Raw genomic sequence first — 17,326 nt, forward strand, 5'->3', positions numbered from 1 at the left:
AACTAACTTCTTGCTTCATTACCTGTGCTTTTTTAGGGTTTACCTTTAGTCCCAATGCATGTACTAATTGCAGCAGTTCTGTCAATACCTGATAATGTTCCTGCTTAGTTTCAGTCTGCAAGAGTAGATCATCTACATATTGGACCAAGCATTCAGGCTTTCAGAACCATCTCAGCCCTTCCCCTAAATACTGGTGAAATATAGATGGGGACTTATGGAATCCTTGTGGTAGGGCAGTCCCTGTATACTGCTGACCCTGGAATGTAAATGCAAACTTGTATTAACACTCTGTTTCTAGTGGGATAGACCAAAATCCATTGTTTATATCTAAAACTGTGAACCATTTCTCTCTTTCATTCGTTTGACCACTGTCTCCAGGTTAGTTGCTACAGTTGGGGCTGTTAAGGGGATTACTTTATTCAGCTCTTGATAGTCTATTGTCAGCTTCCAACTACCATCTGGTTTCCTCACTAGCCATATGGGTTAGTTATTAGTGGAGGCTACTGGCCTCAGTACCCCTTGTTGTACCAAATTCTGTATTATCTTATGCATTTTCCTCAGCTTTTTTTGGAAACCCATATTGCCTCTGTGGTTTGGGGTCTGGGCCAGCCATTTTTCCGCAGTCATGCTTGTACCATGCAAATGACCGAGTTCTGTGCAATGATTTGCTGTACCATGTGATCGTTGCTTATCTCCTCCGGTTTTATCCACATTTCACTTATTATTCATATTATATCCTGATATTCACTTACTGTCTGTGACATATGTCATTCGTACCAGTTGGCATTCACCAAATCATACAGTTAACTGGGTAACCAAATCATACAGCACTGCTTTGACCATGTAATCACTCCCCAGTATATGTTCCTGCTCCCAGGGTAATTCAACTAGCACTATAGAATGTGCTAATGCTATGTATCCTATTCTAACTTCTAAGGGTGCATTCACATGTCCCACTTGTGAATGTCCTGTCCTTTACTTAAGGTAATTTTGCCTCGTATTTCCCAATTTGCATTAGTTACATAGGTGGTGATGATGGTGGTTCGGGATCCTCCAGTGTCTCATAAGAAGGCCTCTGACCCTACCATTCACTAGAGGTCTTCCAGTCTTGTCCCACTTTGTGTCACATACATAGAAACATTGAAAACCTACAGCACAATACTGGTCCTTCAGCCCACAAAGCTGTGCCGAACATGTCCTTACCTTAGAAATTACCTAGGGTTACCCATAGCCCTTGATTTCTCTTAGCTCCATGTACCTATCCAGGAGTCTCTTAAAAGACCCAATCATATCCACCTCCACCACTGTCACCGGCAGCCCATTCCAAGCACTCATTACTCTCTGTGTAAAAAACTTATCCCTGACATCTTCTCTGTACCTACTTCCAAGCATCTTAATATTGTGTCCTCTTGTGCTAGTCATTGCAGCCCAGAAAAAGCCTCTGACTATCCACACAATCAATGCCTCTCATCATCTTATACACCTCCATCAAGTCACCTCTCACCCTCTGTCAATCCACGGAGAAAAGGCTGAGGCATGCTCCCCAATCCAGGCAACATACTTGTAAATCTCCTCTGCACCCTTTCTATGGCTTCCACATCCTTCCTGTATTGAGGCGACCAGAACTGAGCACAGTACTCCAAGTGGAGTCTGACCAGGGTCCTATATAGCTGCAACATTACCTCTTGGCTCCTAAATTCAATTCCACGATTGATGAAGGCCAATACACCATATCTTAACCACAGAGTCAACCTGTACAACTGCTTTGAGCATCTTATGGACTTGAACCCCAAGGTCCCTCTGATCCTCCACACTGCCAAGAGTCTTACCATTAATACTATATTCTGCCATCATATTTGACCTACCAAAATGAATTACCTCACATTTATCTGGATTGAACTCCATCTGCCACTTCTCAGCCCAGTTTTGCATCCTATCAATGTCCTGTTGTAACTTCTGACAGCCCTCCACACTGTCCACAACACCTCCAAACTTTGTGTCATCAGCAAACTTACTAACCCATCCCTCCACTTCCTCATCCAGGTCATTTATGAAAATCACGAAAAGTAAGGGTCCCAGAACAGATCCCTGAAGCACCCCATTTCCCATGCTCTACTCATTGTTTTCTCTGGGATGTCAGAGGCTGAGGGGAGATCTGATAGAGGTTTACAAGATTGCAGCAGTGATTGGGGACTCTATAGTTCGGGGGTCAGATAGGTGATTCTCTGGATGCAGGGAAGAAACACGGATGGTAGTTTGCCTCCCAGTTGCCAGGGTCTGTGATGTTTCTGATCGCGTCCTCAATATCTTCAAATGGGAAGAACAGCCAGAGCTTGTGGTACATATTGGTACCAACAACATAGGTAGGAAAAGAGAGGAAGTCCTGAAAACAGACTACAGGGAGTTAGGAAAGAAGTTGAGAAGCAGAACTTCAAAGGTAGTAATCTTGGATTTGCTGCCTGTGCCACGCAACAGTGATGTAGGAATAGAATGAGGTGGAGGATAAATGCATGGCTGAGGGATTGGGGGGGGGGCAGGGATTCAGATTTCTGGATCATTGGGACCTCTTCTAGGGCAGATGTGACTGTACATAAAGGATGGGTTGCACTTGAATCTGAGAGGGACCAATATCCTGGTGGGGAGGTTTGCTAGGGCTGTTGGGGAGAGTTTAATCTAGAACTGATGGGGGATGGGAACCGAACTGAAATGATGGTGGAAAGGGAGGTTGGCTCACAAATAGAAAAGCTTAGAGGCAGTGCAAAAGGGAGGATACGCAAGTGATTGAGAAGGGACACGCTCAGACCTATGGTTTGATATGTGTCTATTTTAATGTGAGGCGTGTTATGAATAAAGCGGATGAGCTTAGAGCGTGGATCAGCACTTGGAGCTATGATGTTGTGGCTTGGATGGTGCACAGGCAGGAATGGCTACTTCAAGTGTCTGGCTTTAGATGTTTCAGAAAGGACAGGGAGGGAGGCAAAAGAGGTGGGGGCGTGGCAGTGTTGATCAGAGATAGTGTCATGGCTGCAGAAAAGGAGAGGTTGTCTACAAAGTCTGTGTGGGTAGAAGTTAGGAATAGGAAGGGGTCAATAAACCTACTGGGTGTTTTTATAGACCACCCAATAGTAACAGGGACATAGAGGAGCAGATAGGGAGACAGGTTCTGGAAAGGAGTAATAATAACAGGGTGGTTGTGGTGGGAGATTTTAATTTCCCAGATATTGATTGGCATCTCCCTAGAGTGAGAGGTTTAGATGGAGCAGTGTTTGTTAGGTGAGTTCAGGAAGATTTCTTGACACAATATGTAGATAAGCCTACAAGAGGAGAGGCTGTAGTTGATCTGGTATTGGGAAATGAACCTGGTAAGATGTCATGTCTATCAGTGGGAGAGCATTTTGGAGATAGTGACCACAATTCTATCTCCTTTACCATAGCATTGAAGAGGGATAGGAACAGACATGTTAGGGAAATGTTTAATTGGAGTAAGGGGAAATACCATGCAGGAACTTGGAAGCATAAATTGGAAACAGATGTTCTCAGGGAAAATGTACGGAAGAAATGTGGCAAATGTTTAGAGGGATATTCGTGTGTGGTTCTGAGAGTAGGTATGTTCCAATGGAACATGGAAAGGATGTTAGGGTACAGGAACCGCGGTGTACAAAGGCCATTGTAAATCTAGTCAAGAAGAAAGAAGAGCTTATGAATGGTTCAAAATAACTAGGTAATGATAGGAATCTAGAAGATTATAAGGTTAGCAGGAAGGAGTTTAAGAATGAAATTAGAAGAGCCAGGGACTTCCGGTGAGGCACGAGGCAAGAAGGCAGCACAGCACTGAGCACTGACATATAACCCTCTTTTTTCACGTTCCTTAGAGTTCATAGGCGGTCTTAATACAGTTTGAGTTGGATAAAGATCTAACTAAAGACATGACCTCAAAAAAAAGATTGAAATTCAACCAAGAAACAAGATACCAGCAGACAACACCAAGCTAGTGATTCATCTGAGGAAATAGCTATGCTAATTAAGCAAACAATGGCAATGGAGACAGAATCACAGCAAGAAACTTGCTAAAGAAATTGCTGGAAAAGGCTTTCAACCCCATACAGAAGCATATGGCAGAGAATGGCAACATTCTCCGGTCGTTAAAAGAGCAAGCAGACATTCATGCTTAAATAAATAAATAAATAAATAAATAAATAGTACAGTCTTCAACAAAACAGACAACATTCAGGTTAGCTTACACAAGAATGAAAAAGATACTAGCTCCTGTCTCGCGGAGGTTACTAAGATACGGAAGAAGTTAAATGACCTGGAGGATAGATCCAGAAGAAACAATGTACGGCTGGTCAACTTACCGACAGGCGCTGAGAGTGACGATCCAAGAGGCTACCTCCAGGAGATGCTGCCTAATTGGATTCCAGTGCTCAAGAATTCCTACAGCATTCCATTGGAGATCGATAGAGCACGTAGGATCTTTTCCAACAACATCTCAAGACCGTGGACCATTGTCTTTAGGCTTCTACTGTACACCGACCGGCAGGCTATCCTGGAGAGCGTGAGAAAAGCCAAACCTACTTTCCCTGATGGCACCCAGCTGCAGTTCTTCATCGATTACAGCCCCGACACGATGCAGGAACGGCAGGGATACAAGGAGATCCACGCTAAGCTTCGACAGAAGGGGATTGACTCGTTCCTCATATACCCGGCGATTTTGAGAGTGAATATCAAGGGCATGAAGATGTCGTTTAACTCGGCAGAGGAAGCAAAAGAAGCCCTGAAATCATTGGTGCTGGGAGATATGGAAGAAGACTCTGGACAAAGTCCACACGCCCCTCAGGAGGAGATGGAACTGCATTAAGAGCTCGGACCAGCCTGTATGCGCATTCTAATAGGCACGGGCAAGTTAGTGTCCTAGGTGTGCTGTTTTCTGGTTATTCTTTTATTGGAAAGTCATTCGATGCACTTTTGTATTTAGTTAATTAAGGGGCCAGTTTGTTTCTGAGTATTGCAGGTCAGAGTTTTAAGGCAATGGCTCAGTTAACTTGTTAGTACAAGGATAACATGGTAATGTGATATAAATCCACCTAGTATATGCTTTTTATCTTTTACTTTCTAAGATAATATTCAACACACCCAAATATCATACTTCTTCAAGAATGAAGCTTCTAAGCTTCTAAGGTTCTAAATAACCTTAGTTCTACATGTTCATTTCGGGTTATGGCTCCAGTAGACTTGTTTACGTTCTTGGGCACCAGGTAAGGCGTCACTGGCGTCATCGCTGAGCGACAGTCTATTAAAGCAACAGTCTCCTGCAAGAGCTCTGTTGGGGGTCTTGATTATGTGTTAAACTATATTTGAGACAGGAATGGTTTTAATTATATAGGTTAATGGGTTTGACCAGGTTTTTTCTTGTCTCTTTGATATGATTGTCTATGAGAACAGCTTTGCCTTTCTAATTTGTTGGTGCTGGAGGGGGGCGGTTAATGTTCAATGTCTGACATTGCTAAGTGACACTCACAGATGTTACAAAGTAAAGGGTTGAATGTGAGGGGTGATGGGAGGGGGAGTGTAACTCAGGGCTCCAACACCAACTTACAACATCAGATCCAGGAAGATGAGCAACACAGATAAATTAGAAAATCTTACTATTGTATCACTTAATGTTAGAGGATTAAACTCTCCCTACAAACGTTCAAAGGTTTTAGATTTCTTACTCAGAAAGAAAATAGATATCGCGCTGTTACAGGAAACACATCTTAAACCTAATGACATTCCCAGGGTTCAAAACTGCTTTTATAAACCCGTTGTGGCATCAGCTGATGGTACTCGTACGAAAGGAGTTATGATATTAATGTATCAATTGAAAGGACTGGCTCCAACAATGAAGGACGTCTAGCTTTTTGCTGTACATCCATTCAGAATAAAAAAGTTGCATTCATTAGCCTATATGCCCCAACTATATTCGAGGCTGAATTTTTTCCCTCAATTACCTCACAATTACTGAAGTTAACTGACTACCAACTATATGTTGGTTTGACATGAATGGTTTGGTAAACAATAACCTTGATAAATCTTCCTCAACTATATCAAGCTCTCAAGAATCTGCTTCCAAAGCACTTAACCTCTTTCTAACAGATTTAAATTTAACTGATGTGTGGAGGGTGCATAATCCATCTGCTAAAGACTATACCTTCTTCTCCACAAGACATAAAACTTTCTCTCGGATAGATTACATTCTTATATCCTCTAGTTTGCTGCCTTTGGTACACTCAATATGATTTTTGCCCAGACATCTATCTGATCACAACCCAGTTATATCTGCTTTTAATTATGGCAATATCAAAAATAAGGCTACTAGGTGGAGGTTTAACTTCACCCTTCTAAAAAACGACAAATTTCAAATACAACTGAGAACAAAACTGATGGAATTTATAAATTTAAATAAAAATCGTGTCTTGGATGTGACAGTGATTTGGGCCTCCATCAAGGGTTTCTTATGAAATAACACCATATGGTTCAGTTCCCACCTACATAAAAGCTGGCTTCAAAAGATTTCCACCCTAGAAGAACAATGTAAGGTTTTGGAGAATGATCTCAAAAGGAGATGCACCATAACAAAAGAAAACGAGTTCAAAACAAAACAAGCAGGATTAGATGATTTATTAAGAAGCAGAGCAGAATATATGATCCATATAACCAAATGTTAAGTATTATGCAGAAGGCAGCAGACTGAGCCATCTTTTGGCACTAACGCTCAAACAACAGGAAGCTAAAGGGTCTATACCAGTGATTAGATGTGCTAAACATGGAGTAGTATCTTCAACAGAGGAAATAAACGAGACCTTTAAGAATTACTTTAAAGAAGTGTATACAAGTGGCTCAGTTCCTTCTGTGAATGACTTCACCGATTTTTTTAGTGGTTTAGAACTCCCTACATTGTCATTAGAGGACACCAAAACTCTAGACTCTCCTAATACACTGGATGAGCTACTCAAGGCAGTCAAAGCTACAAATACGCCAGATATAGACGGCATACCTGTGAAACTTTACATAGCACTTTGGGATATTCTTGGTCCAGTATGGTTAGAAACATTAAATTATGCTATTTGAAATGGCGCTTTCCATAGAGATCTAAACACAGCCCTGATCACAGTTATACCTAAGCCCGGTAAGGACCCCTTGGAGTGTGCCAATCACCGTCCAATCTCCTTGATAATGCTGACCTCAAAGTATTTTCCAGAGTCTGAGACAGTAGTTGGGAAAATAATTAGCCCAGATCAAACAGGCTTTATCAGGGGACGTCTCGCATCTGATAATATTCACCAGCTCTTACACATACTGAGTGCAACACATAAAATCCCGCCTGCCTGTGGCCTGCTATTTCTAGATGCTGAAAAAGCATTTGATCACCTTGAGTGGTCATTTCTTTGGAGAGTTCTAAAAGAATTTAAGTTTGGCGATAAATTTATCAATATGATTCAAACAGTGTATGCTAATCCTTCAGCCCGGGTATGTGTGGGAGGAGGTTTCTCAGAGTTATTTGACATAGGACGGGGCACACGACAAGGGGGCCCTCTGTCTCCTTTAATTTTTACTATATCTATTGAACCACTTGCACATTTAATTAGAAACTCTCCTCAGATCTCCCCTATTACAATAAGTACAACATCACATTCGATATCACTTTACGCAGATGACACATTAGTTTATATGGCAAATGTTCAACAAACTCTCCCCTATGTTTTAAAAACACTGAAGCAATTTGGTTTTCTTTCAGGATACAAAGGTAATTTGTCAAAATTAGCACTGATGCTGATTAATACAGATAAAAATAAGGTGTAACTCCCTCCCCAGATTAATGTTACAAATGAGGTCCTCTACTTGGGTATTAAAGTTAATACTTCCCTATCGTCTGTGGCTAAAGCAAATTACTCTTTAATTTTGAAAAAAATAGAAGATATTAATAGATGGAGACACCTGCCAGCATCAGTCCCAGCCCGTATATTGGTCATTAAAATAAACATCTTACCCTACATTAATTTTATAAGCTCAATGATCCCACTTGCACCTCCAGCAGGATATTGGCAAAAACTGGACTCCTTACTACAATGCTATGTTGGAACGGTAAACAACCCAATATAAAGTGGTCAGCTTTACAATTCAAAAAGTCGGATGGGGGATTGGCAAGTCCAAATTTTAAACTGTATCACTGGGCATTTGTATTAAAAAGTCTTAGCTATTGGATGAAGGAGGATAAAGTTTCATCATGGAAAAATATAGAACAAGAGCTAATAGCACCAATAAGGTTGAAGGACTTTCTCCTTATAGGTATGTCTACCAAAAAATGTGATTTGTATTATGGTCCAATTTTAACCCATATGCTACAAGTGTTAAGCAGCAGAAAAATTCCTAAAATTTAAAAGAATATGGTGCAAATCATCTCCATTATGAAACAATAATAATTTTCTATCTGGGGGGGAAACCATTCAGTAACAGAACTTGGGAAGACAAAAGTGTTAATACTCTTCAAGATATTAATGGGGCAAGTACTATCCTTAGCTTTCAAGAACTGGTATCTCAATATAATATTGATAAACACTCTCTTTTCTTCTACTTTAGAGTAAGATCAGCTTGTAAAGCCTACAGGGTTCCCTGGGGGTCAGATTTAAAGGACCATCCCATTTTAAATTGGATTCAGAGTGCTCCAAGACAGATAGTGTCATTTATGTATGATAAATTAGACTCCCAGAAATGTATGCCCACATCAGGAATGAAAGCCTGGGACAGGGACATATCTGAATTGGGACAAAACTTAGACTGGGATGCAATTTGGGATAACGCTGCCAGTGCTTTGAAAAACCCAAATTATCGGTATATACACTTGAAATTTTGTCATAGAGCATATCTAACACTGAGAATTAGACATCAAATGGGACTGGTTCCTGACCCATATTGCTCATTTTGCCCCCACGGAACCACTGGCTCTTTTATACATGTTGTATGGGAATGTCCAGGGGTTTTTGGTTTGTGGGAGAAGGTTATCAGTACTCTTATGGAACTAACAGGGATACAATTATCAATGGACCCCGCTGTACCTCTTCTAAATGATGACTCCCACCTTTCCCTTACGGAAAACACACGCAAAATCTGGCTGGCAGGCTTGACTGCAGCTAAGAAGATTGTAGTCCAGCATTTAAAACCTCCTCATGAAGTACTCACTGGCTTCGGTGCTTTTTGGACATTTCTTACCTGGAATTATCATCAGCAAGAGAAAATGATGCACGACCAAACACAATCTTAATGTGGACAAATGTGATATCTAACTTTAAAGATCTTCTGTTAAAATAGGAATGGTCTGTCTGTGTATGCACTACTATTCAGTTGGTTGGTGGAGGGGTGGGTGGGGATGAGGGTTGTGGGTTGGCAGGCTTAAACAGTCAAAATGTAATCAGCAGCTGGTTGTACTGGATGTAATTTGTTGGTGTTGCAATACAAATTAGTGATTAAAAAAAATTAGGAGAGCCAGAAGGTGTGATGAGAAGGCCTTGATGGACAGGATTAAGTAAAACCCCAAGGCATTCTACAAGTATGTGAAGAGCAAGAGGATAAGACGTGAGAGAATAGGACCAATCAAGTGTGACAGTGGAAAAGTATGTATGGAACTAGAGGAAATGGCAGAGGTACTTAATGAGTACTTTGCTTCAGTATTCACCAAAGAAAAGGATCTTGGCGATTGTAGGGAAGACTTACAGCGTTCTGAAAAGCTTGAGCATGTAGATATTAAGAGGATGTGCTGGAGCTTTTGGAAAGCATCAAGTTGGATCAGTCAATGGGACTGGACAAGATGTACCCGAGCCTACTGTGGGAGGTGAGGGAGGAGATTGCTGAGCCTCCGGCAATGATCTTTGCATCATCAATGAGGACGGGAGAGGTTCTGGAGGATTGGAGGGTTGCAGATGTTGTTCCCTTATTCAAGAAAGGGAATAGGGATAGCCCAGTAAGTTATAGGCCAGTGAGTCTTACTTCAGCGGTTGGTAAATTGATGGAGAAAATCCTGACAGGCAGGATTTAAGAACATTTGGAGAGGCGTGATATGATTAGGAATAGTCAGCATGGCTTTGTGAAAGGCAGGTTGTGCCTTACGAGCCTGACTGAATTTTTTTGAGGATGTGACTAAATACATTGATGAAGGTAGAGCAGTAGATATAGTGTATTTGGATTTTAGCAAGGCATTTGAAAAGGTACCCCATGCAAGGCTTATTGAGAAAGTAAAGAGGAATGGGATCCAAGGGGGGCATTGCTTTGTGGATCCAGAACTGGCTTGCCCACAGAAGGCAAGGACTGGTTGTAGACGGGTCATATTCTGCATTGAGGTTGGTGACCAGTGGTGTGCCTCAGTGATCTGTTCGGGGACCCCTACTCTTTGTGATTTTTATAAATGACTTGGATGAGGAAGTGGAGTGATGGGTTAGTAAATTTGCTGATGACACAAAGGTTGGGAGTGTTGTTGATAGTGTGAGAGCTGAAAGAGGTTACATCAGGACATTGATAGAATGCAAAACTGGGCTGAGAAGTGGCAGATGGAGTTCAACCCAGATAAGTGTGACGTGGTTCATTTTGGTCGGTCAAATATGATGGCAGAATATAGCATTAATGGTAAGACTCTTGGCAGTGTGGAGGATCAGAGGGATCTTGGGGACCGAGTTCATAGCACACTCAAAGCAGCTGCACAAGTTGACTCTGTGGTTAAGAAGGCGTATGGTGTATTGGCCTTCATCAATCGTGGGATTGAGTTTAAGAGCCGAGAGGTAATGTTGCAGCTATATAGGACCCTGGTCAGACCCCACTTGGAGTACCGTGCTCAATTCTGTTCACTTCACTACAGGAAGTGCGTGGAAACCACAGAAAGGGTGAAGAGGAGATTTACAAGGATGTTGCCTGGATTGGGGAGTATGCCTTATGAGAATATGTTGAGTGAATTTGGCCTTTTCTCCTTGGAGCGACGGAGGATGAGAAGTGACCTGATAGAGATGTACAAGATAATGAGAGGCATTGATCGTGTGGATAGTCAGAGGCTTTTCCACATGGCTGAAACGACTAGCACGAGAGGGCATAGTTTCAAGGTGCTTGGAAGTAGGTACAGAGGAGATGTCAGGGGTAAGTTCTTTACGCAGAGAATGGTGAGTGCGTGGAATGGCCTGCCGGTGGTGGAGGCAGAAATGATAGGGTTTTTTAAGAGACTCCTGGATGGCTACGTGGAACTTAGAAAAACAGAGAGCTATGGGTAAAGCCTAGGTAGTTCTAAGGTAGGGACATGTTCGGCACAGCTTTGTGGGCCAAAGGGCCTGTATTGTGCTGTCGGTTTTCTATGTTTCCAAGATTATGAGAGGCAAAGAGAGTGGACAGAGAACATCTGTTTCCTACAGTTGAAATACCTAATACCAGAGGGCATGCATTGAAGGTGAGAGGGGTCAGGTTCAAGGGAGATGTTAGGGGTAAGTATTTTACTCAGAGAGTGGTGGATGCCTGGAATGGGCTGCCTGATATTGTGGTAGACACAAACCTATTAGAGGCTTTTAAGAGATGTTTTAATAGGCACATGGAAGATGGAGGGATATGGACATAGTGTAGATAGGAGGGATCAGTGTTTGGGTGTTTTTTGATTGGCTTTTTAGCTCATTCAGAGTAACACTGTGGGCCAAATGGCCTGTTCCTGTGCTGTATTCTTCTGTGATCTCTGGTCTATGTTCTATGCTGTAGGTATGGATCTATTGGGCTGAAAGGCTTGTTCTTCTGCTGTCTGTTTCTTAGACTGAACAAATTCCTAAAAAAAAAGGTTACATCAAGGAGATGGTGGTGGACTGTAGGAGATCTAGGCCTCATATGGAGCCAGTGATCATTAATGGAGAATGTGTGGAGCAGGTTAAGACCTACAAGTATCTGGGAGTACAGTTAGACGAGAAGCTAGACTGGACTGCCAACACAGATGCCTTGTGCAGGAAGGCACAGAGTCAACTGTACTTCCTTAGAAGGTTGGCGTCATTCAATGTCTGTAGTGAGATGCTGAAGATGTTCTATAGGTCAGTTGTGGAGAGCGCCCTCTTCTTTGTGGTGGCGTGTTGGGGAGGCAGCATTAAGAAGAGGGACGCCTCACGTCTTAATAAGCTGGTAAGGAAGGCGGGCTCTGTCGTGGGCAAAGTACTGGAGAGTATAACATCGGTAGCTGAGCGAAGGGCGCTGAGTAGGCTACGGTCAATTATGGAAAACCCTGAACATCCTCTACATAGCACCATCCAGAGACAGAGAAGCAGTTTCAGCGACAGGTTGCTATCGATGCAATGCTCCTCAGACAGGATGAAGAGGTCAATACTCCCCAATGCCATTAGGCTTTACAATTCAACCGCCAGGAGTAAGATATGTTAAAGTGCCGGGTTGATTGTATTTAATGTATTTAAGTAAACTACTTAAGAACTTTTTAAAAGCTATTATTAATGCTTTTTGAGAGAGTGATTTAGATGCATATCATATTTTTACTGAGTTAAGTATTGTATGTAATTAGTTTTGCTACAAGAAGTGTATGGGACATTGGAAAAAATGTTGAATTTCCCCATGGGGATGAATAAAGTATCTATCTATCTATCTATCAAATGATTTTCCTTCCAACAGGATCTGGGATTACAGTTCCTTTCTCCTGGAATCCAGAAACAAATTTCCTTTTCCACTGAGATCCAAAGATGGATCTCAATCCTTCCCTCTGGTCTGTCAACTAATCTTTTATTCTCCATGCTTCTTCTGCAGGCTCCCGGAAGGAAGAGGTCCTTCAGCCACCACTGGCTCACTCACCCACCAAACGCTTCTCCTCCATGTTCAACATTCTTCACACACCACACAGTGGCAAACAGAGGACAAAACAAGTGGCTTGGCTAGAGGTAAGGATCACTCCAGGAGCGATCATAACTGACATTTGCAGCATGGGAATTTGCCCTTCAACCCAAATTCATCTTGTCTACCAAAGTTAGTCTCAACCCTTCCTATCTATGTACTAATCCCAAAGTCTTTTAAATGTTGTAATTGTGCCCACTTCCTCTGGCAGCTTTTTCTAGATTCCAGCCACTAATATTCAGATTCAGATTCAGTTTATTGTCATTTAAAAACCACAAATGCAAGGCAGTTAAAAAATGAGACAACGTTCCTCCAGAATGATATCACAAAAGCACATGACAAAACAGACTACACCAGAAAATCTACATAACGTTTGGCAATCCCCAATCCAGAGTCCGGAGAGGCTGCCGTATTAATATCGCGCTACCGTCTTAGCACATTCACCGGAAAGGAGTTCCACACCCACCAGACAAAACAAGATCAAAAACTAAAGCTACAAGACTTGCACAAAACCACATAGTTACAACAGTGCAAACAATAGCATAATTGATTAAAATAAACAGACCATGGGCATGGTAAAAATAGTCCAAAGATATTAAAAGACTATAAGTTTGAAAGAAACCACCACACAGTTTCCACAAGTCCTCGGGGTCCCGATAGACTCGTCATCCCAAGCCGGCGACAGAAGGGAATACCCCCGCTATGGACTTCCACGGCACCACCCGACTCAGCCTCACAGACACAGCACACAGTGAAAGCTCCGTCGAACCCAGCCTCGCAGACACAGCACACACTGAAAGTGACCTGACCGCAGTGGACTCCGAGTCTGTCGAACCTCCGAGCTTCTGACCATCCCCTCCAGCACAGTTTCTCTGAGCACCATCTTCTGCCGAGCGTATTAAGACCACTGGCAACGTGACCCCAAGGACTGGGGGCCTGTTCTTCTCAGCGGAGACCCGGACCTCACAGCAGCAGCAGCAACGAAGAGGGCCTCCCTGGAGATTTCCAGATGGTGCTCTGTGCTCCCACGTCCGTTTTTCATTAGATTAGGATTGCGCAAGGCACCCGCGCTTAACAAATAACATATCTGCTCCGGAGTGGCCGCTACAAGCTGTGTCGCGCCGCCATCTTGATTTTTTATTTGCCCCTCAGGTTCGCAGATTTTTCTCCACTCACTTTAAGCCTATGCCCTCTAGTTTCAGATTCCCCTACCCTGTGGAAAAAAAAGTCAGCGTAGTTACTTAAGCCCTTAAGTAACTTCCAGAGAAAACAGACTCAGTCTGTCCAGCCCCTCTTTCTAACTCAAGCCCTCCAATCCCAGCAATGTCTTTGTGAATGTTTTCTGTAGCTTCTCTAGCCTAATCATATCCTTCAGTAGTACGGTGACCAGAACTGCACACAGAACTCTAACCAGCATTTGGTAGCACTGTAACATGACATTCAACGTTAGTACTCTCAGCCATAAACCTTCTTCACCACCCTGTGCACATGCCTTGCTGCTTTCATTAAACTCTGTACAGCACTCCCTAGAGGTGTCGTGTAGGGGAAAACAGAAAGCAAAATGCTTGGTGGGTCATCCCATTAGTCTCTCTACGCAACTCCCTTGTCCACTTGTTTCTCCCCATTGATCTCCCTCCTGGTACTTACCTGTACAAGCAAAACAAGTGCTACACCTGCTTCTAAACCTCCCCTCTCACTACCATTCAGGGCCCCACACACTCATTCCAGGTGAGGCGACATTTTACCTGTGTATCTGTTGTGTCATCAAATATATCCGATGCACTCAGTATGGCCTCGTGTATATCAGTGAGACCTGACATAGATTGGGAGACTGCTTCGCCAAGTACCTATGCTCCATCTGCCAGAAAAAGCAAGATCTCCCATTTCAATTCTACTTCCCATTCCCATTCCAACATGTCAGTCCATGGCCTCCTCTACTGCCGCATTGAGGCCACACCCAGGTTGGAGGAGCAACACCTTATATTTTGTCTGAGTAGCCTCCAATCTGATGGCATGAACATTGATTTCTCGAACTCCTGAAAATTGCCGCCCTCCCCCACCCGCACCACTTCACCATTCCCCAATCCTGTTTCCCTCTCTTACCTTGATCCTTACCTGCCCCTCTGGTGCTCTGCCTCCTTCCCTTTCCTCCATGGTCTTCTACTCTCTCATCAGATTCTCCCTTCTCCAGCCCTTTATATCTTTCAGCAATCAACTTCCTGCTCTTTACTTTACCTCTCTCCTAGTTTCACCATCACCTAAAACCTTTACTCTTCTTCCGCTCCCCCCACCTTCTTATTCTGACTTCTCATCTTTTTTTCCCAGTCCTGATGAAGGGTCTCAGCCGAAAATTCGAGTGTTTATTCCTTTCCATAGGTGCTGCCTGGCCTGCTGAATTCCTCCAGCATTTTGTATGTGTTGCCTTGGATTTCCAGTGTCTGCAGATTTTCTTGTATTTGTGGACCCATCTGCCATTCCTTTGCCACTTCCCCAGATGATCTGGAATCAATTCTAGCCATAAAATATAGGAGCAGAATTAGTCCATTTGGCTGATCCATTTCCCTCTCAGCTCTAATCTCCCGCCTTCTTTCCCTTTCCCTTCATACTCTATCTAATTAAGAATCTATCAACCACTGCCTTAAGCATAGTGCCTTGGAAGTTTTCATGTTTTATTGCTTTACAACTTTGAATCAAAGTGGATTTAATTTGGCTTTTTTGACACTGATTGACAGAAAAAGACAAAGCTACACGAGTATGGCTTAAATACAACCAAGTTCATATCCTGGAGTGGTCAAGCTATATATATTTCCAGAACTCAAACCTATTGAGAATTTGTGGCTGGACTTGAAAAGGGTTGTTCACTTACGATCCCTATGCAATCTGACAGAGCTTGAGCAGTTTTGTAAAGAACAGTGGGGAAAAATTGCAGTGTTCAGATGTGCAAAGCTGTTAGAGACTATTCACACAGACTCAAGGCTATAATTGCTGCCAAAGGTGCATCTACTAATTACTGACTTGAAGGGTAGCGGTGAATGGGTGTTCCTCGGAATGGCAGGTGATGACTAGTGGGGTGCCACAGGGCTCGGTATTGGGACCACAGCTGTTTACCATTTACGTTAACGATTTGGGTGAAGGCATAGAAAATAACATCAGCAAATTTGCTGATGATACTAAGCTGGGTGGCAGTGTGACATGTGATGAGGATGTTAGGAGAATTCAGGGTGACTTGGATAGGCTGGGTGAGTGGGCAGATACTTGGCAGATGGCGTTTAATGTGAATAAGTGTGAGGTTATCCACTTTGGGAGTAAGAACAGGAAGGCAGATTATTATCTGAACGGTATAGAGTTGGGTAAGGGAGTAATACAAAGAGATCTCGGAGTCCTTGTTCATCAGTCACTGAAGGTGAATGAGCAAGTGCAGCAGGCAGTGAAGAAGGCTAATGGAATGTTGGCCTTTATTACAAAGGGAATTGAGTACAAGAGCAAGGAAATCCTCTTGCATTTGTACAGAGCCCTGGTGAGACCACACCTGGAGTATTGTGTACAGTTTTGGTCTCCAGGGTTAAGGAAGGACATCCTGGCTGTAGAGGAAGTGCAGCGTAGATTCACAAGGTTAATTCCTGGGATGTCTGGACTGTCTTACGCAGAGAGGTTAGAGAGACTGGGCTTGTACACGCTGGAATTAAGGAGATTGAGAGGGGATCTGATTGAAACATATAAGATTATTAAGGGATTGGACAAGATAGAGGCAGGAAATATGTTCCAGATGCTGGGAGAGTCCAGTACCAGAGGGCATGGTTTGAGAATAAGGGGTAGGTCATTTAGGACAGAGTTAAGGAAAAACTTCTTCTCCCAGAGAGTTGTGGGGGTCTGGAATGCACTGCCTCAGAAGGTAGTGGAGGCCAATTCTCTGGATGCTTTCAAGAAGGAGCTAGATAGGTATCTTATGGATAGGGGAATCAAGGGATATGGGGACAAGGCAGGAACCGGGTATTGATAGGAATTGATCAGCCATGATCTCAAAATGGCAGTGCAGGCTCGAAGGGCCGAATGGTCTACTTCTGCACCTATTGTCTATTGTCTATTGTCAATTACTTTGTATTTTATATTTGTAATTAATTTAGATAACTTTGTAGAGATCTGTTTTCACTTTGATATGAAAAACTCTTTTTCTGTTGACCAGTGTCAAAAAAGCCAAATTAAATCCACATTGATACAATGTGAGCTAGGGCTTTACTCTTTGGAGAGAAGGAGGATGAGAGAAGACATGATAGAGGTGTACAAGATATTAAGAGGAATAGACAGAGTGGACAGCCAGCGCTTCTTCCCCAGGGCACTACTGCTCAGTACAAGAGGACATGGCTTTAAGGTAAGGGGAAGGCAATTCAAGGGGGATATTAGAGGAAGGTTTTTCACTCAGAGAGTGGTTGGTGCGTGGAATCCA

The 17,326-nt window shown here is 42.9% G+C and overlaps 1 protein-coding gene across 1 annotated transcript in view; it reads left to right on the forward strand.

Moving 5' to 3' along the window:
- Positions 1-17,326, forward strand: part of LOC140742090 (FYVE, RhoGEF and PH domain-containing protein 5-like) — a 309,076-nt gene that overhangs the window by 281,535 nt on the left and 10,215 nt on the right. Inside the window, exon 19 of the mRNA XM_073072916.1 lies at positions 12,799-12,929. Coding sequence (XP_072929017.1) covers positions 12,799-12,929 — 131 coding nt within the window. The remainder of the gene's footprint in view (positions 1-12,798; positions 12,930-17,326) is intronic.

This window comes from Hemitrygon akajei, chromosome 19, assembly GCF_048418815.1.
Source record: "Hemitrygon akajei chromosome 19, sHemAka1.3, whole genome shotgun sequence".
NCBI lineage: Eukaryota > Metazoa > Chordata > Chondrichthyes > Myliobatiformes > Dasyatidae > Hemitrygon > Hemitrygon akajei.